Genomic DNA, 21,696 nt, shown 5'->3' with positions numbered 1-21,696 from the left:
TCCTAAGAGGTATAAGGCAGATGAGAAGCATAGTCAGGACTCTAAATTTTAGGTAAGCAAAATTCCAGCTCTTCAAGGAGTTAGTAAATAGGACCCTGTGGAAAACAGTCCTCAGGGACAAGGGAGCAGAACAGAGCTGGCAGATCTTTAAGGATGTTTTCCATAGAACACAAAAGATCTCAATCCCCAGGTGTAAAAAGTTAGGCAAGGAAGGCAAGAGACCAGCATGGCTGAGTTGAGACCTGCTGGTCAAACTAAAAGGCAAGATGGAACTAAACAGGCAGTGGAAGCAGGGACAGGTATCCTGGGAAGAGTACAGGGACATTACCTGGTTCTGTAGGGATGAGGTCAGGAAAGCCAGGGTGCAGCTGGAAGTGAACTTGGCAAGGGATGTAAAGAAAAACAAGAAGAGCTTCTACAGGTATGTAAACCAGAAATGGAACATTCAAGAAATGTGCCCCTCTGATGTGCAATAGTGGTGAACTAATAACATCAGAAAAGGAGAAGGCTGAGATTCTCAACATTTTTGCCTCAGTCTTCACCAGCAACCCCTCTCTTCATGGCTATCATGTTGATGGCCCACAAGAAGGAGACCGGGGGACAAAGTCCCTCACACCATAAGTGAAGACAAGGTACATGGCCATCTGAGTAACCTGAACATACACAAGTCCATGGGACCTGATGAGCTGCGTCCCAGAGTCTTGAGGGAATTGGCCATTGCCCAGCTGCTCTCCCTGATACTTGAGAAGTCTTGGCAGTCAGGTGAAGTCCCTAATGGCTGGAAGCAGGGAAACTGGATGGTTGCACCTAGAGGGTAGTGGTCAATGGCTTGATGTCCAGATGGAAAACGGTGACAAGTGGTGTCCCTCGGGGGTCCATACTGGGACCAATGCTGTTTAGTATCTGCCCCTCTAGTCTGCCATCGTGAGAACTCACCTGGAGTACTGCATCCAGCTCTGGAGACCCCAATTAAGAAGAATGCGGACCTGTTGGAGCGTGTCCAGAATAAGGTCATGAAAATTATCAGAAGCCTGGAGCACCTCTTACGAAGACAGGTGGAGGGAGTTGGGGTTGTTCAGCCTGAAGAAGAGAAGACTCTGGAGGGACCTCATAGTGACCTTCCAATACCTGAAAGGAGATAGATAAGAGGGCTGGAGAAGAGGTGTCCACAAGCGCATGTAAAGATAGGACAAGGGGTAATGGTTTTAAAGCTAGAGAAGGGTAGATGTAGGTTGGACATTAGGAAAAATTCTTTAATATAAGCATGGTGGATCACTGGAACAGGTTGCCCAGAGAGGTGGTGGAGGCTCCATCCCTGGAGAAATTCAGTGTCAGGCTTATTGTAGAGGGGTTGGAAGAACTTCTAAAGGTCGTCTAGTCCAATCCAAGGCATTCAGTGATTCTATGGATCTAACTCATGAGACAGTTGCAGCTTTACATTTACATTCAAATGTCTTCACTGAAAAGCAGACATGGTATTACATTTAACAGGTGAGACGTATTTCCAGGAGTCTTCAGTTGTTTCCCAAAATTATTCTATTGTATCACTGCTGAAAAGAGAAATACTACCCAGAAAAAAAGTTTGAAGACTTATGCAGGAGTGCTTAAATCTTCTGAAGTGTCAGTGTGAAGTCTTACACATTACATAACTTTTTGTATAAGGTTGTGTTGTGTCTTGATCATAAAGTAATGATTTCATGTATGGCTTTATTACTTATTTTGCATCCAAACTGTAGAAATTCCTCCTTTAATTGCTATGACAAAGGAAATTATAAGGTTTATTTTTAATGTCATAAGATACTTGAAGACAACTTGGGAAAACAGAACCTAAATTAATTTTACAGTTACTTAAATTAGGGAAATTAAGTCATAGGAAAATTTCCTTTCCCTTAAAAAAGACGAAAAATCAATGCAAATGTGAAACTGAATGTAAGACTAATGTAGTATATATAGAAATGCACAACTTAGGCAGCTTCAAAGTTTAAGTTTCTGTGCAAAGACTCTTAAGATGCATCTTTGTTGCAAAGCATTTTCTTCTGAGCAGGCAGCTGCTTTTGAAGGACTTAGTGAAGTCCTCTTACACTCTTGAGTTTTTATCTGTCAATTTGAGTTTACGGATGTTAACTTTTGTTTAAAGTCCTAGGTAAACTTTGTTACTTAGTCTTTTTAAACAATGATGAAATACCTTGGTATGCCTTGACTGTGTCTCACAATTACAGGCTTTGCATGGCACTTAGTTTAAACAGAAAGTATTTGCTGAAGTATTTTATATAGAAAAGACTCATATCTGTATTGTACAGGTCTTTATGTTCTTCCATCTAACTCCCATAGTCTTCTTGGTCATTTTTTTGTATTAAGACCAGTGATGTCTTTAGAGACAAATCTGTGTTCAATCCAGATAGTCTTCGTAGCTGATGTTCTTCATGTGATTTGCTTAAATTAAATTCACTATATGCGTTTCTATTTTAATGGTTGGTTATAAATTAGTATCTTTGCCTTTATTTTAGGTAATTGAAATGTTCTGTCACAGCATTTACATTTTCCTATGCTGCAATGTGTGATGCATCATGACTCAAGTATTTATCTAAACATCCCTTTAAAGTGGTGAGGTAAACTACCGTTCAGTTACATCTAATTAAATATCCAGGAGGTGGACTACATAAGGAAAATACAAATGGCCTCTGTTTCAAACAGAACCTATGCAGCTATTTTTTTCAAGTGTTTTTGTAAGTGTTTTCACATTGAATCATGCAATAAAGCATCTCTAACTTTGCTTTTCTTAATTCCTTCCGCTCTTCTCCCTGCTCTGGGATGATATGCAAATAGTTAGGAGTCATGCAGAGCAGATATATTTGCAGCCTCATGGGGAGATCTGGTGTTACCCAGTCAGACCACATTTTGCACACTTTAAAAAAGCCCTGACTTGAAACATACCCATACTTAAAGGGAAAAATTGTAAAGGCACTCTGCTTGGATAAAAGAGAGGACTGCTCTCTGATTTGGTTACAGAGCGGTTGTGCTTGACAAGGGCTGTCTATGCGTTAGCCTTCAGGAGAAGTACATCAGCAGGACACAAATGTTGCAAGCTTTTCACACACTTAATTTCTTTTTCAAGGTGCTGTGTTTCTAATTAAAACCCTTTTCAAGGGACATTAACTTGGTTAATACTTACAAAGACAAAATATATCAAATATCTATTCACTCCACAGTATAGTGTATATAAAATAAACAAAAATCATGTAGCCATATTTTATATTTATATCCTGTTTTAACAATGCTCTTGTGATGTATAGAGACATACTGATGTATTTATGCATACACAGAGTGGGTGAAAGCATTTTACATGTATTGCATGTAAACAGAAGGGGAAGAGATGGATTTTTCTTTTTAACTTGTCCTTTGTTCCACTTCACGAAATAAAGGTTAAGCATCACAAGGTTGCGTTTTTTCTGAACTTCTTGTTTATAAATGTGAAGGATTCTTCAGTCATCTGCAGTTGATATTTACTGTCAAATTGCTGATATGTAGGATCCATTTTTCATCATCTGTACATGGTGGACTGAACTAGTTAATAAGTACTTTTTAGCTCAGCAAATGTATGCACAGGTGTTCGCATGCATCCATGTTCCAGCAGTTTAACTTGTTTCACATTAACTAAGTTGGAAGAACTTTTACGAAGTTCAATTAGTAGAATGACAAGTGTTCACACAGATGCAATCTTGGTAGAATTTGAGCATTGATAACAGACTGTATAGTGAGCTTTTGCAGTGCCAGTCACACTTGATCACTTGTGGTTTTGAATGTGTGGCCCAGAAAGCAATATAATTCTATGGAAAACAAGTATTATGAAGGCACCCAGTAGAATAGTTTTCCATTCAAATACTGGACACACGTACTTCTCTCATGTATTTATATGTAAAGAAGTAGTCTTCTGTATTTCTATTTGTCTCTCACTCACTTTTCTCTCTCTTTTAGGCCATTACACCATGTAATTATTCCTCTAAAATTTATCATACTTAGAGCAGTATAAATTGCAAAAGCAATAATAATAAACTGTAAACAATGTGATATCCTTCTTGTGCTCTGTCATAGAAAAAGTTCTTTATCATGCTGTTATGTCTTCCCTTAGGACTAGTGGCTAGACTTGCCATCAGAGTGGCTTCATCTGGGTTTGTAAGGAAACAATTAAGAGACTGAAAAAACATTTTTTTGTAAGCTTAGTAGACATCTAGAGAAGGACATTGGCAGCCTAATGCAATTGCAGAAAGCAGCAAGGCAACACAGACCTCCAGTTTCATGAGTGTCATGTGCTGACAGTACAAGAGGATTTCTGCAGGACATAAACTGTAATGTATGAAGACTTGCTTTTGAAATAACCAAACCACAAGAATATGAGGCATGAGCTTATAAAATGCAAGAGAAAATAACAGATTGGACAAATTCCCTACTTTTGTGATTATTCATGTTCTGGTCCATCCTGCAATGTGGCTTCTGTTATACAAAGTTATGGTAGGTAGCTTAGTCTTAGGCTATGCTTAAAAAAGTAACTTACCCCACCTGCTTCTTCCAGTGTTTGAAATCTCAAATTCTGACTACTTCATGTTCTGATACGATCTGTTATAGATACTACCAGAGTGTTTCTCTTTCTATAAATTTCATTAATAAGTTTGCAGTTATACCGTTTGAGGATTTTACTAGGTAGTACAGTAGAGGTTTAATTGATTTTTACAGACAAAAAATAGTATCTTATAATGCAGTGTTTTTTTCTAACTGGAAGTGTTTTGTGGAGTAATAATCGAGATTATTTGGAAATTAGTTGATTTTAAGGTTTTGCTTAATGTATTACATAAAGGAATAAGTCTTTTTTATACCTTGGGTGTTTTGGTAAAATAACTTTAAGTGTTTCATGTATTCTTGTTGAAAGATAATAAATCTTTTATCATCATGTACACTGGGTCACTCTAATGGGATCAGGGTACTCTTGAAACTTGGTAAAGATACTCTTAAGTCAGAAATAAGGAAAGGGAATTTAAGAGGCAATTATGTAATTCACAAGTATATTAACACATCTGTGCATAACAAGGAGCTCAAAAGTTAGGAAATATCAGGTGTCAGTACATTTGTTTGTTTCTGCTTTTTAAATCTGATTTTCCCCTCTGCTTTGTTTTATAAATCTGTTTTTTCCCACTGCTTCCCCTTCCTTTCTGTCCTTGCTCTTTTTGGCTTTGCTGCTTTTCCAAAATATTTCTAAGTGAATCAGGATGCACTTCACTGATGGATGTACATTACAACTTTATTTAAGCTCCATATGTACTGCAAAATTGCTCAATATGTGTTATTTTGCCTTTATACTTACAGCACTCTACTATTTATAGTTTCATGATTAATTTTAACTAAGTACTTGTATTTTCTTTTCTCTGTTAGTAGTAGTTGGAAAAGATCAGTCCTAACAATGATCACTGTGGTGCACCATCTGATTTCATCTGGCTTATTCTCCTGCTTAGCTGCTCGTACAGCATCAGGGGAGAGTTTTCTCTTTAGCTTAAATGCATGTTGTTTGCCATTTCTTTTCAAACCCTCCAGTACTTGGAGGGCTTGCAGCTAAATGATAGTTTTGGCATTCTCTCAGTATCTGTGCTAGAGGATTAAACATAGCAGGGCAAGGGAAAGAGCACAAACATTCTCAGTGCTGTACAAGTTTTTTAGACTTTCAGAGCCTGAACAAACATGGTGCAAGCTTATCAGTCAGTCCTGCATTGATTCCCTATCTGCCTATACTCTCTGCTTGGCTCCAAACCAAATTTGGTGATCTGGGGAAAGGGCATTTCTGGTCTTTAGCATGCCTTCTGGGAGGTTAAAGAAAAGATATGCATACACACGTAGGAGAACTCTGCCTGGCAAGATACCTTGTTTTAGAGTATCCCAGTTGCTTTGTCTGTTCGTATCAATGAAGGTTTTTTTCCTTGCAAGCCTAATGCTGGTAGCTAGCACTAGAGCTGCTATTCCTTGAAACAGGTTGTCTTTTGAGCTTGGTACACATTAAACCTTACTGCTTTCCAGCTTCATCTTCTTCGAGTGTTCTATTAACTCCAACTTGGTAATGTTAATAACGGCTTATTTCCTCAATGGTGTGAGTGCAACGTTTTTTGCTAGTGACTCAGTTGCAGAACTGTAAGCGTTATACATACAAGAGAGGCTCTCAAGTACCTTGTAAAGTTTACAATCTCTTACAAAACAATAGAGGGAGAGAGGAAGGAGAGGGAAGAGGTAATTTCCATTTTGGCATTCCAGCTGTACTGAAAATGTTGTTTTGCTTTATTTAGGAGCTGGAGAAGGACTTAATGGAACTATAAACCCTCACAGTTTGGGGAAATGTCTTCCTTTCATTTGGAAAAGACTCATTTAAGTACTGCTGCCTCACCAGAGAGTTTTCTGAGAATAAACTCATTGGCTCTGGCTAGACAACAGGTGCTCACCAAAGCTGCTCTATTGCTCCACCTCCTTGGCTGGGGGAAGGTATGGGGAGGGGGAAGAAAAATACAGTGAAGTCTCATGGGTTGAGAAAAGGACATGGAGTGATCACTCAATGATTACCCAGCATGGAGTCCCTCCTGTGGGAAACAGTCCTTCCAGCAGATGTGCTCTAGCATGGGCTTCTCTCTCCATGGGGTCCCAGGTCCTGCCAGGAGCCTGCTCCAGTGTGGGCTTCCCACAAGGTCACAGCCTTCTTTGGGCACCCACTTCCTTCAGCATGGGGTCCTTCTCAGGTTGCTGCACTATGAACCTCCATGGACTGCAGGGGGACAGCCAGGCTTCACCACAGTCTTCACCACAGGCTGCAAAGGAATCTCGCTCTGGTGCCTGGAGCACCTTCCCCCTCTCACATGTTCTTATTTCTCTCCTTTAGCTCCTGTTCTTGTGCTAGAAATTTTTTTCCTCTTCTTTGTTATGTTATCACAGAGGCTCTACCACCATCACTGATGGGCTCAGCCTTGGCCAGAGGCAGGTCCGCCTTGGAGGTGTCACTGGTTCTGTCAGACATGAGGGAAGCTTCTGGCATCTTCTTACAAGGTTTTGTTATAGGATATTCCCTTCTGAAGGGAACTGAGGATTCCATATGCTACCTGGTCCATATGCTGGTCCCATGTTCTGCCTCCCTAGGGCCTGGGTTAGGGATATAAATAAGAAACTTCCTGGTCTGATACAGCCCTCAGATTACTACCCTCTTTAGATCTTTCAGGTAGGCAGCGATGAGGTAGAGAGAAGAAGTCTGAGGGCAATGAAGAAAGATTTCAGGGCCTTGGGATGACTGATCAAGGGATTGGGAGCAAAAGTTGTGTTCTCCATTATCCCTCCAGTTCCGAGGAATAATGAATGGGTAAAAAAGAAGACCCACTAGAACAACGCCTGGCTTCAAACCTGGTGCTACCATCAGGACTTTTTGATCATGTTTTGATTTACAGGACACTGGGCCTGCTTACAACGGATGAGAAAACCCTGTCTCACAGAGGAAAGGATATTAGGGCAAGACTTAGCAGGACTCTGGGCTGGACAGGGCTTTAAACTAGATGTGAAAGGGGAAGAGGATAAAACCAGGCCCACCAGAGATGAGCCTAGGGGTAAAGTGCCAAGGAAGGGGTTGAAATTGGTAGCCCAGACTAACTGCATCTACACTAATGCACATAGCATGGGCAACAAACAGGAAGAGCTGGAAGCCATTGTGCAGCAGGACAGCTATAACGTAGTTGGCATCACAGAAACATGATGGGATGACTGTCATGACTGGAATGCTGCAATGAATGAATATAAGCTCTTCAGAAGGGGCAGGCAAGGTAGGGGAGGTGGTGAGATGGCTCTATACGTTAGCAAGTGTTTTCAGTTCTTAGTGATGGAAGGAGGGGAGTTAGCAAAACCTCCTCCCCTTGGACTTCCAGAGGGCAGACTTCAGCCTGTTCAGGACACTGGTTGAGAGAGAGAGTTCCTTGGGAGACAGTCCTAAAGGGCAAAAGGGTCCAGGAAGTCTGGACAGGCTTCAATAAGGAAATCTTAAAGGCCCTGGAGAAGGCTGTCGCAAGACTAAAGGGCAGGGAAGACGACTGGCCTGGTTGAACAGGGAGCTTTTTCTGGGACTTAGGAAAAAAGGAGGGTTTACCACTTTTGGAAAGAGGGACAGACAACTGAAGACGAGTACAGAGAACTCATTAGGTCATACACAGAGGAAATTGGGAAAGCAAAAGCCCAGCTGGAGCTCAGCTTGGCTACTGACATAAGGGATGACAAAAAAAGTTATTACAGATACATCAACATTAAAAAAGAGCCAGGGAGAATCTCCATCCCTTACTGGATGCAAGGGCAACATTGCTAACAAGGATAAGGAAAGGGCTATGATACTTAATGCCTTCTTTGCCTCTGTCTTTAATAGTCAGATCAGCTACCCCCAGGGTGTTCAGCCACCTGAGCTGGAAGATAAGGACAGAGAGGAGAACAACACCCCCATAATCCAAAAGGAACTAGTTAATTATCTGCTTCTGCACCTGGACCCACATAAGTTTATGGGGCCTGATGGGATCCACCCTGAAGTACTGAGGGAGCTGGCAGGGGAGCTCGGTAAGCCTCAGTCTGTCATTTTTCAACCATCTTGTTCAACAGCTGAGGTCCCAGATGACTGGAGGGTGGCTAACATGATGCCCATCTACAAGAAGGGCTGGAAGGAGGATCCAGGGAACTATAGGCCTGTCAGTCTGGCCTCAGTACCAGAAGAATTAATGGAGAGACTTGAGTGAGCTCTCACAGCAAGTGCAGGACAGTCAGGGGATCAGGGCTGGCCAGTATGGTTTTATGAAACGGAGGTGTAGCTTGACCAACCTGAGCTCTTTCTCTGACCATGTGACGCACCTATTGGATGTGGGAGAGGCTGTGGAATTTATCTACCTAGACTTTGGTAAGGCGTTTGACACCATCTCCCACAGCATTCTCCTGGAGAAGCTGGCAAATCATGGCATAAATAAGTGTACTCTTCACTGAGTAAAAAAACTGGCTGGATAGCTGAGCCCGGAGAGTTGTGGTAAATGCAGTCAAATCTAGTTGGTGGCCAGTCACCAGTGGTGTCCCTCAGGGCTTAGGCTTGGGGACGTGTTGCTGGAGAGCTGCCTGGCAAAGAGGGACCTGGGGGTGCTCGTGGACAGCCAGATGAACATGACGCAGCAGTGTGCCCAGGTGGCCTGGAAGGCCAATGGCATCCTGGCCTGGATCAGGAATAGCATGGCCAGCAAGAGAAGGGAAGTGATTGTCCCCCTGTACTCAGCACTGGTGAGGTCACACCGCAAGTGTTGTGTTCAGTTCTGGACCCCTCACTACAAGAAGGACATGGAGGTGCTGGAGTGTGTCCAGAGAAGAGCAACCAAGCTGGTGAAGTGTCTAGAGTGCAAGTCATACGAGGAGCGTCTGAGGGAAGTGGGTATGTTTAGTTTGAAGAAGAGGAGACTGGGGGCAGACCTCATCGCCCTCTGCAACTTCATAAAAGGAGGTTTTAGGGAGGTGGGTGTTGGTTTGTTATCCCAAGTGGATAGCAGGACCAAACAAAATAGCTGAAGTTGCAGCACGGGAGGTTCAGATTAGATATTAGGAAGAATTTCTATACTGAAAGAGTGATCAGGCACTGGAACAGCCTGCCCAAGCTGGTTGTTGAGTCACCATCCCTGGAGATATTCAAGAAACATGTAGATGTGGTGCTTCAGGGCATGCTGTATTGTCCAAGGTTGTGAAGGGTTTTGTGGCTGGTTTTTTGGTGGAGTGTGTGTGGTTGTTTACATTCATTTGGGGGTTTTTTGTGTTGACAGTTGGTCTCGGCAATCTCAAAGGTCCTTTCCAACCATGATGATTCTGTTAGTCTGTGATTCTCACAGAAGCCACCCCTGTAGCCTCCCCCGCTACCAAAACCTTGCCACACAAACCCAGGACACAACCTTGTTAGCAGAAGAAGTGCAGATGCCCTTGATGACAGGCAGCAGTATGTGGGTGGTGGTGGGAGTGGGGACTGACGGAGTTAACTGACACTGAGACACTGCTGAGAGAGGGAATCACCTGCTTCATTGGCCTTTCCTGCTGCAGATCTCTTAAGGAAAGACAGAGGTGTCTGCAGTCTGCTAGTAACTGTTTTATTGGGAAAACAAATGGCTCTATGGTTGAGTTTTAGTTTCTTTCACAGTCTAACATAATAATATTATCTACATCTTGTTTTGTTGGAGTAGTATAATTTTAAAAAGGAAAGCAGTCAAGCAAATAGCAAAAGCAGTTGGGTCTTAGTGTATAATATTTTCAGAGTTGAACAGTGAATACAGACATTTTATAATAGAAAAAAAGTGCTCATGTCAGAAACATTTCAAGATGCCTTTTCCTTATTCCTATGCCCTGCACCCATTAAACTTTGTCTTTTGAGTGTAGTCCTCCAAAAGTAGTATGGAGAATTTCTCTTTCCTTGCCCTATTGTGGCAAGAAATACTAGAAAATTGGTTCCTGGGGGTTACTTGAGCATCTCTTGTGTTCCACTTGGACCTCTTTTGAAGGGTTCTTGGGGCAAAAGTTTCAGTCCTTGAAGAAGAAGCAAGCTGTGAAGAACTGGTACAGAAGGCTGAGAATGGGGAGGATCAGAAGGTGTCTGCTACCCGTAATCACTGTGATAATCCTTCTGAAAAAATGAAAATACTTAATTGCCCTTTTGATTCTAAAACTTCCTTCTCAGTAGTTAAAACTGTCCATAATTCATGCAAATGAGTAGTTGTTTTGTTACAGGAGCAATAAAGGGTGGGATATAGGTGCTTTATTGTTGATTCCATCAGCTCTCTGTATAGCTGTTGCATATATGTGTATGTATATGAATTGCAGAGAGCACCACGTGCCTTTTTATGATGTAAAAGAGGTGGAGAAATGTCATGATTAGGTTATGGCAAAAGTACTTGTTCAGAAGTGAGTCTGGAAAATCACTGGCAAAGAGTAGACCTAGGATGGTAATTAACTGTTTGTTGAGTAAAGAATTTCAAGATCACAAAACAAATTAGTATTATTAGCGGAAGTATTTGTTCTTGCATCAAGCTGTCACCCTGCTTCACTGTTTAACCTGTTTTTGCCCCATGGAAGATCGTTATGTCAGATACTTCTTTAAGTGTGAGTTTGGAATTTACTTCTGGGTTTTTTTCAGTGTTATTGTCTCTTATAATTTAGTTGGCAGCTGGTCACAAGTGGTGTTCCCCAGGGCTTAGTACTGGGGACAGTTCTCTTTTTCATCTTTGTTAGTGATCTGGACAAGGGAATCAAGTACATCCTCAGTATGTTTGCAAATGAGACCAAGCAGAATGGGAGTGTTGATCTGTTTGAGGGTAGGAAGGATCTACAGCAGGACCTGAAAAGGCTGGATCAGTGGGCCGAGACCAATTGCATGAGGTTCAACAAAGCCAAGTGCTAGGTCCTGCATGGCATCCTGATTTGTATCAGAAATAGTGTGGCCAGCAGGACCAGAGAAGTAATTGTTCTTCTGTACTCAGCACTGGTGAGGCCACACCTTTAGCACTGTGTTCAGTTTCTGACCCCTCGCTACAACAAGGACATTGAGGTGCTGAAGCTTGTCCAAAGGAGGACAACAAAGCTAGTGAAGGGTCTGAAACACAAGTCTCACGAGGAGCAGCTGAGAGAACTGGGATTGTTTAGCCTGAAGAAAAGGAGGCTGAAGGAAAACCTTATCACTCTATACAGCTACCTGAAATGAGGTTGTACTTCTCCCAAGTGATAAACAATGGAACAAGAAGTGGCCTCAAGTTGTGCCAGGGGAGGCTAGGATTGAATATTAGGAAAAATTTCTTCACCAAAAGGGCTATGAGGCACTGAAACAGATTTCCCAGGGAAGAGATGGAATCACCACCCCTAGAGGTATTTAAAATACATGTAGATGTGGTGGACCTAGCAGTGCTTAATTAATGGTTAGACTTGGTGATCTTAAAGGTGTTTTTCAGCTAAAATTATTCCATGATTCTATAATTCTAAAATGGCAGTAGTTTTTATACCCCACCCATGTTAAATCAAACCTGCAAAAGCAAGAGAACTTAAGAAACTAAAGGTCTTTCCTGGTTTTGAAGATGCTTTATGAGTGAATGCTGGATCTGAAACTGTAGAGTAGGAGAGAGATGACCTACTTGTCTTACTTGATCCCGTTGTTTCAATAGGTCAGTATCATGTTGTAAAGTCATAGTTCACCCATTGCTAAAATAAGTTTAAACAGTCTTAGCCTTAAAGGCATCAGAAATATGAAGTGGCTTTGGGGAATGGTGTAATTAAATACGAATGATACTGTGGAAAAATCATCTTTATTTAGCTTTCAAGGACACAGCCAGTTCATGTTTTAAAACACTTGCAGAATGTTTTTATTTAGAAAGAAGCCCAGAATGCATTACACTTTTTAGTGAAGACTAAAGTTCAAAAATTCAAATACCAGAATTTTGCAAAAGTCAATGGATGATACATGCATCATCAGTGAAATGGAGATAACACTTAATCCCAGTCAACTTTTATAATTAAATCTTCCTGGATATCAAAATGTATTATATGTCCATGTACTTGGGACTTTCCAGTTCCTTCCTCTCCAGAGATTATTTTAGCAGTACCTTTGATTTTTAGTGTACTAGGTTTTGCTGTTGTCTGTTTTGTTTGGTTTGCATTGTGTGGCTTTTTTCACAGATTCACAAACTGGTTTGGGTTGTAAGGGACCCTAAAGATCATCCAGTGGCAATCCCACTGCACAAGGAGGGACACCTCCCCATAGACTAGGTTGTTCCAAGCCCCATCCAGCCTGCCCTTCAACACTTCCAGGAATGGGGCATCCACAGCTTCTCTTAACAACCTGTTCCTGTGTCTAGCCATCCTCACAGGAAATAATTTCTTCCTAAAATCTAATCTAAATCTCTCCTTGTTTTGTTGTTTGTTAGTTCTGGGGTTTTGTTGGTGGTGGTTTGGTTTTGTTTGTTTTTTAAATAAAGTGGTAGCTGTTGCCAGACTTAAAAAATAAGCATCAATAAGAAAGTGGTTAACCACACAGGATTCAAGCCTTTGGATGAATAATGAGCAGAAATATTTTCCTTCCTCTATCAGACAGTTTAGGCTTCCAGCCTGAAAGCCAGCCAGGTGGCCAAAAACTCAGCAATGGCCTGTTACTTCCTTCTGACCTGTGAGGTTGAGTAACTGTTTGGAGTTGTGGTGATGCCTATGTCTGTCTACTGCCCAACTTTGCAGTTTCTCTGGAACTGTGAACTTTCTGAAAAGCTGATTGCTTTTTCAATAAAGGTGAATATCTCTGGGGAGGTGTGCATGTGAGGAGAAAGAGTGAGAGAATTGCTGCTTTTCCCTGCTGTAAGCAGACACAGCAGTATTCTGCAGCAGGGCAAATACCAAAGTGCATGCTCCACTCTGGCTGGCTGCTCCATAGTGCAAAATTGCTTAGACTTTGGAGATCAAAGAGCCACAGTTGCAGGAGGAGTTGTGGAGTTGAACAGAGCCAAGCAGAGAGGCTTGGTATACCTTAGAATATGTTTCTAGCCCTCTGCTGCCAGTTTAGGATGATACAGATCTTTCCCATATCTGCCAGTCCCATATTAATGTCTCAGGTGTCCAAGAGCATCTCAGATAGCACTAGCTGACTAATTTTAGGCAAATGAAGCAGGTGTTCCAGTCTGTGTGTAATGAGGAAGAGGATATGGTGAGGTCTAAAGCACTGCTCTGTTCACGGTGGTTTGTATTAATAATATGTTGGGCCCTGTCTGGTGGACCTGGCCCATAACAACTTAGTGCAGAATTTGGGCAAGGTGAGATAAGGGTGGGAGCAGGAATTCAAGGCAAAGATTTCTTTCATGGAACTTGAAGCCATCTCACAACTTCATAAACTGATTTCATGAAACCATTAAGAATTAAACTTGAATGGTGATTATAATATGGACATAAAACCAAACCTCAAAAATTAATACTGACTACTTCTGTCCTGAGTTTACTTCTCTTACAGCCCATGGCTGCATTCAGAGGCTTCCCATCTGGTGGTTTCTACTCTTGGAGTCCTTTTCTAAGAATTCATAGAAGAGTATCCATCTGTGCCCTCCTTTCTGCAGGTTACAGTCATTTAGCCTTGCCCAACTTTCTGTCCCAGTTCAAGACAGTTTGTCCCTTGAGGTTCTGTATGGGGTCAGCATAGAAATGGTGGCAGTGATGACGCAGCAGCATAAAGTTTTCTCAGCTGCTCAGCCCTCTACATTCAAAAATCATTACTGTTATTTTCCCTTACAGCATTTTATTATCTTTGTTTATTGCATAACACTGCTGCTGATTGGTTACAGTATTTTATTTTCTATCTGACACACATTCCTTAATTGTTTAATTACTTTGTTAGTGTTATTTGTCACATGTTCATTCTCCAATAAAGTAGTATTATGCATTGTGTTCACACATGACATACAAAGCTTTGAGCAATTCCTACTTGCCACTTAGTAAGTGATGCTCCTTTTGCAGGTGATGCACTTTCCAAGAGATCTCTCTATCGGTTGTAATTAATTAACCACTAATGGAGGTTAGCTTCTCTTCCAGGTGCTGGGTGGAATTACACATATTACATTGTTGTGTAGACAGTCAGGCCTACTAAGCTTAGCTTTGATTTAACTACTCTCTCTGCTTTAGGGGATATCACTTCTTCAGTTAACAGGGTGATAGGCTAACTTCAGAAACTTTTCTTATTGGTATCATTCTGTAATTCTGTGAATTTTCATAGAATCATAGGGTAGTTTTGGTTGGAAGGAACTTTAAAGATCATCTAGTTCCAGCCCCCTTGCATGGGCCGGGGCACCTCCCACTGCACCAGGTTGCTCCAAGACCCATCCTACCTGGCCTTGAACACTTCCAGGGAGAGGGCATCCGCAGCTGCTCTGGACATCCTGTTCCAGTGTGTCACCACCCTCATAGTGAAGAATTTCTTCCTAATGTCTACCCTGAAATATACCCTCTTCCAGTTTAAAGCCATTACCCCTTGTCCTATCACTCCATGCCTTTGTAAAAAGAATTCATCATACAGTGAAGTTAACCAAGGGTGACAACCCTCAGGAAGAGATTAAGAAAACTTAAAAGAAAACTCAGTAGTATTAGAAATCCTGTTCTTGTTTTAAATTAGCATTACATTCCTGGAGATTTCTGATCGGAATCCGTGTGTATGTGTAGCAGCAACGGGCTTTTATACATTGATGATAACATGCTGGAATCAGCAGCTTCTTGGGGTTTCTTCTGGTTTGTCATACAATTGCAGGTTTTTGTTCCTCAGTGCTTTTCTCGCCTTTAGATTCTTCCTACTTAACAAGATGGTACAATAACTGTAATTCTTTTTAGTCAACTCTTTTAAAAGTAAAAATGAAAGCGGTGTCCTCAAACCTTCTATTATTATAAAAACTTTTAAAAAAACAAACTTGAGGATAGAATTAAATGAATGGTGACATATCGTATAGATTGGAAGAAGCTAAGGACTGTCTCTTGCAGAACAAAAAAAGTTATCCTCAAAATGCACATGGAAGGAGAAATCCAGAAACCATTACTTTTCCCCAGTAACCGCTGATGCACGTATTAGTCAAAAATCCAATAGTCTATACAGGTGTTATCTTTTACTTACAGTTATGCTTAAATGTGTGGGTATATGTGCATGTGAGGATGATGAGACACAGGAACATGTTGCCCAGGCAGCTTGTGGATGTCCCCTTCTGGGAAGTGTTCAAGGCCAAGTTGGATGAGGCTTTGAGCAACCTGGTCTAGTGGGAGATGTGCCTGCAGGGGGGCTGGAACTAGATGAACTTTAAGATCCCTTCCAACCCAAACCATTTTATGGTTCTGTGATTCTATGTCTATATGTTTGTGTGACGTAACAATGGTACCTTATGTTTTCTGCCTTCACTAGGGTGTTTTTTTTTTTTCAGATATTGTTCTAGATTGCAAAAAGGGCAATAATACACTTTTGTGGAGTTTATAACTCAAAGGTACAGCTGTTTTCCCTCACAGTAGTGAATAGAGGATACACTTACCTGTAAACTTCCTTGAACCAAACGCTCATCTTCATTCTTTTCCTCTTTGTTTTTTTGTTTGTTTGTTTGTTGTTGTGGGGTTTTTTTCAGTGGGCAGTTTGCTGTAGTGAAAAAATGCCGTGAAAAAAGCACTGGTCAGCAATTTGCAGCAAAATTCATCAAGAAACGAAGAACAAAATCCAGTCGACGTGGAGTGAGCCGGGAAGATATTGAACGAGAAGTTGGCATACTGAAAGAGATTAGACATCCTAATGTGATCACGCTGCATGATGTTTATGAGACCAAAACAGATGTCATCCTCATTCTGGAACTGTAAGTATCTCTAGAGACCTGGGGTGGAGTAACAAAATATTTGTTTGTTCAATTTAAAAAAATTTACAGTTTCTCTGAGAATCACAGTGATTTAATGGATGTTCCTTACCACCCCGAAAGAAGATAGATAATAGCCTGTGAATTCTATATTTTTAAGTCAGTGTTGTAGCTTCTTGATGTCTACATGTATTTTTCACTGTAAGTGACTACAAAGGTTAAAAAAAGTCTGGTATATTTAGGAATTTTTTGTGCTCAATACTTCATTCATTGTTGATGTTTTGGATCCAGAAGAATAGCTTGGAGCTAAAGAAACTGATTTGAAGATAAGAACAGAGGGAAATAGAGATTCTAAGTGGAGGTTCGTTCAGTAAATTTTACTGTGTTTTGTATTAGTGTAAAGTCACGTCACTGGATGCTTTTTCTCTTTTTTTAACCCACGTAACAGAGAACATAATATTCCCAGTTCTGTCCTGTTGAAATGTAAACTGAACTTTCATATCCTTGTTTTAGTTCCCTTTTTTCAGCCAAGATTATTGGTAATGGATTAAGGTAAATATGTTGGCAGAGAGCACTTCTGCATTCTTTCAAGTCTTGCTTCAGGTTCCTCAAAGATTGCAAGTTTAGAAATTAAGCATTACTCACCTGTTAGACTTTGTCAGTGTCTGCTGGTGGGACATACATGTCTTTACATTGTTTGCATGCCTAACACTGTTATTGCTATGCTTGTTCTGTATGAGTTAAATGTGCTTTAGAATAAGTATTTCATGGAAGCAAATTATTTGGTACCAGAATCTTGGACAGCACTTGTGCCTCTTCATTGGCTGTTCATTTTATTTCTCTTACGTGGGTTTACGTCTTCCTGTTTGCTAACTTTGGTAAATGATATTTCCACTTAACCTTATAAGGATACTTTAATGTTGCATGTTTTCAGTAACGTGTAGATTTACAATATAGATTTCAAAAGAAAATTAGGAAGTAACTTTTGGAGTTTTATCTTTTCTCTCATATATATACTGCTTTGTTATGTCAGAAGGTACATTTATACTTACAGTCCAGCATGTGATTGTTTACTGTAGTACTTGTGTTACTTTGGATTATTTTTTTTTTAGTTCCAAAAGTACACACTGGCATTAGTTTGTTAATTTAAGATAATTTAAGCAAGTATTTACTTAGAAAAGCTAAATTATCGTCCTGTATGAAGTAAAACTTCTTTATTATCCTGTTAGAATATCTACTACTCCTGTTTTTTGTTCAGAACTGCTTAGATGTGTCATGAATACACACAGCAAAATTAGTGTAATGCTTCTTCCTGTCCCCACTTGGTATTAGCTCTCACATTCTTCCTGTCTATAATCTTACTGTCAGTGTATTGCTGCTCCTGTAGCACTTTCTTTCTTCTCTGCAGTCTGTCCAGATGAAATCAGGTCAGTTGTCAGAACTTTAGAACTCTGAGCAAGACTCAGTAATCATGGACAGTGGGTAGGAGGAATGGGACTGTTCCACTCCTCCCTGCCTCCCTTTCTACATGAGCTAGGAGCTTTTGGGCAGCAGGGTTGCTCTGTGTGTCTTTGTGCACCCACTACCTTTCATTGAATGGAAGCAGGTATTGCTTGTGACAATATGTGTTAATATTTCATATGCTTGATAGCATGAAGCTTCGAAAACTATCTGCATTGCAGTTTAGCTCATTGTTTTGTCTAGGTAACAATCCCCATGTAGTTTCAGATGGAGGCTTTTTATCACTTTTCCAAACTGCTATGTGAGTCTTCAAGTTGAAGAAGTGCTGTTTGGGGTATCACAAATGTAACACATTTATTTATTTAAAGGATTGAAGAGGAAAAGATTGCATATTAGTGATCATTTTGCAAAATGAATATACTAATTGCTGTAAAGTTTTTTAATTATCAAAATCACTATTATATTATGTAAAGCTATTGAAAAGGCAGAAGACTGTAGTTTTAATCGCAGGCTTAGGCATTTAAATATGTAATCCTGGTTTTTAAGGTTCTAATAGTCACATTTTTCCTAGGGACCTAGTCCCCTGACTTTCTTTGTTCTTACAGACCAAAACAGAAACAAAGCTGAAAGCTCATTAAATAACCCATTTTGCAGTCCTCAGAATCCATCTTAAGTGACCATTTTCCCTTCTGATTAGAACATAGCATTTTTCCTGGGACTTGTGTTCATTTATGACTTTAAGATGAGACAGCATGCCACATGCAAGATTTTGTGTCACTTATTTTTTCTAGAATTTAAAGAGAAACTAAAAATCAACATTCCAGTTATGTATGGAAAGTTCATTACACAACAAAAACCCAGAAGAAACACTTACTTCTTAATAGTAAGCCAGTGTAATAAGGTGAGCAGTGATGAGGAAAAGTGTCTCTGTATAAGCTGCAGCTCACAGATGTCAAGCCACTGCAGCTGCCCTTTTGGTTGCTGCCAGTAGATGTTAACGTGCTCAGTCTCAGAGCAACAGCATCAGTTGCCTGTTCACTCTGTTGCATAGTGATAATGCACTTCTTTCTTGAAGCACGTTTCTGCACCAATTTTACTAGACTACTGGTAATCTTGGATGCATAATATCTATCTCTTTTATTTCGTTTTTCATTTCACTTTATTATATCTTCATTTAGACTGCAGACCTACAAAATATACTTGGTGTGGTGCTTTGTTGAGCCATGGTTAGGGTTCCTGGTTGCAACTATAAAAAGATAAATATCCTTATCCTAAATCATATAGTAGTTCCTTGGAATGCTCAAAAGTAATGCAGATGGTCTTGCCTGTAAAATAGTTTGATAGCAGTAGCTGACTTATTTCACTGGGAAGCTGTGGATGGAGTTAGGTATTCATACTGCTCTCTGTAAAAAAACATACCTTCGTTTCTGAGTTAGAAATCTTAAATTTAAGACCATTAGCTCTTGTAGTCTAGTTCTCAGTGATGACTATCTCTTTTTAAAATTTAAAAAAGGAGAAGAAAGCTTTGAACATCATAGCTCAGAAAGAGAGGAATGACATTAAACTACAAGCAACTATGCAATAATTGCAAGGTTTTATGCTTTTTTAAAAAGGCTAATTCCTTTATTATTTCTTCAAAATTTAGTCCTGTGCTTAGAAAGAGTTGCTGCCTTATTGGTACCTTCATACTTTTAACTAAAACAGAACAGGGCAAGGAGAGGGTGATAGATACATGTATAAAAATTCTGATGATGTCACGAGTTGTTCATTAAAGAGTAAATAAGACCAAAGAATTATGAATTCTTTAAATTCATCTTCTGTCTTATTGTTGAGTTAATTTAACTTGTTATGTTTGTAGAAGCTTGGATTCCAGAGAAGCTTGAAGTCTGCACAGTGTTTCTTTACTTTTTTGTTGTCTTTTGATAGAAATAGCTCAGACGTTTCTGTTAATTTTACCAGTAAGTTATAAGAAAGTTGTCCCCAAGTGGCCTTGCAATGAATTTTGAGAGGAGGAGTGAATCTTTGCTGCTTATGGGGATGTAACAGCAGGTAAGCAAGCTCTGCACTGCTAATTTGATTTGATTTTGGTTTAAAAATTCTGAATTGTAGGCCCACAAATATATGTGCAGAGAAAGCGCAGGCAGGTAAGAATGAGGGCTTGACAGGGCTGAAAAAAAACAAGGTAATGCCAGTGTGACTCTGCAACACACTGACCCCATCTAAGAGGGAGAGCACTTGGCTTCTGGGCTCTGCAGTCCCTGAGCAAAATACATGGCACTCTTGTATGTTAACCTGAATGTTCTTCCTATGTTAAATTTGAAAAACTAAGGTGGCATCAAATACTAAGGCACTTCACTGGGCCAAACTTTCTGTAACCATGTGCACTATCCAGTCTTGAGGCACTTGGGTAACTTCAGTGATGACATCATAAATATAAGCCAGTTTGGGTGCAGGAAAGATGCACAGGAGTGTTCTGGTCTCTTTATTGGGATTTAACAGCTTAAATCTTAGTCTTTGTTTTGGTGCCTTTGTTATTTTGGCTGGCCAGAGGCAAATGCTTATTGAGTGTAACTGAAGAATTAGACACACTAAAGAGAGGATTTCATGATGGCATCTCTGATAGAAGCTGGAAAAATGAAAATGACAAGATGTAGTGTTGCACTAATGTGGCTTGATTTTTCTGGTAGCTAGGTGAAGAAAAATCTCAGTACGTTGTTGCTCAGCAGGTAGGCAACATAATGAGTTAGCAGCCCTGTTCTGCTTTTTCAAAGTATTTTATACACTTAGCACTTCTGAGAACTGAGTTTGTAACTCTAAAATTCATAAAGGCTATGAAATGAAACAGATGTAAAACCCCTTAACCTAAAATAAAACAAAAGCAGAAATATTTCAGCCTAGTTCTGGGCTGATAGCTTGTTTCAAAATAGTACAAGGAGTCATACAAGAGACACTGTAGTCCAGAATCCTTAGGGAAAACATTTATTTTGCAAGACGATAAAGGAAGTTTTTGGATCAGAGAAGAATTCAGCTGATTATCATATTGAATCTGCTTTAAAAATGGAATAAATTGGTTCTGAAGTCCTTCTGCAACTCTACTAATTTGTGTTGTTTTGAAATCTAAGCAAGGTGGATTAAACCTTGTAAGCTTTAACTTACTAGGTTAAGTTTCTTTAGACTTAAGTTTTAAGGTTTGTTTGTGGTTTTTTAACTTCACCAGAAATCCTTAGATAATAGTTAGTTATCATTTAGGTGCTATTACAATATGAGCAATGTCATCAGCATGGCATGTGACTGTGTTGTTACCGGGTGACCACAGTGACTTTGAAAGTTAATTGGTTCTAAGTTCCATGTGTAGGTTCCCATAATTGCTTCCTCTGAGATCCGGTTATCAGTTCCCTTTCCTGTTGAAGAAAGCCTGGCAACTTGCAAAAAGGACTGTCCAGAGATCCTTTTTCTGCAGGTATGGTATATTTTCTTTCCCAGAGAGAAGTGTGCAGATTGCAAACTCGTCTATCAGCCTTCCTTTGGGAAGGCTGGGAAATGCTTTTACCACTGTTGCATTTTATCAGAAACAATGCAGTTGGCTTAAAGCTTTATTTATTTTACTTGGATCTGGTCAGTAAAGCTATCACTCCCAGCTAGAAATATCAGGGAAGCAACATGTACCAGCTTTGCTCTTAGTAAAAACGTTTATACAAAATATTTCTAAGAACATACGCTCTGCTACTCATAAACAACACAAACTGTAGTCGTGTTGTAACCACAAAACCACCCTTAGCTCAGTAATTGAGAATGAAGAGAAATGGCAGCACTGTGTCATCACCCAGGTTTGTGTTCA

General features: G+C 40.2%; 1 protein-coding gene across 2 annotated transcripts in view; it reads left to right on the top strand.

Moving 5' to 3' along the window:
• The window catches only part of DAPK1 (death associated protein kinase 1), a 103,418-nt gene that overhangs the window by 34,775 nt on the left and 46,947 nt on the right, over window positions 1-21,696 (top strand). Inside the window, exon 3 of one of the 2 annotated variants that reach the window (XM_051643368.1) lies at window positions 16,179-16,400. In XM_051643368.1, coding sequence (XP_051499328.1) covers window positions 16,179-16,400 — 222 coding nt within the window. Of the gene's footprint in view, window positions 1-16,178; window positions 16,401-21,178; window positions 21,319-21,696 lie in introns of those variants that run through there. The other variant, XM_051643369.1, reaches the window with a different exon arrangement.

Source organism: Apus apus, chromosome Z, assembly GCF_020740795.1.
Source record: "Apus apus isolate bApuApu2 chromosome Z, bApuApu2.pri.cur, whole genome shotgun sequence".
NCBI classification, from domain to species: domain Eukaryota; kingdom Metazoa; phylum Chordata; class Aves; order Apodiformes; family Apodidae; genus Apus; species Apus apus.
The sequence above is the reverse complement of the archived record's forward strand: the minus strand, read 5'-3'. Positions and strand labels throughout refer to the sequence as shown.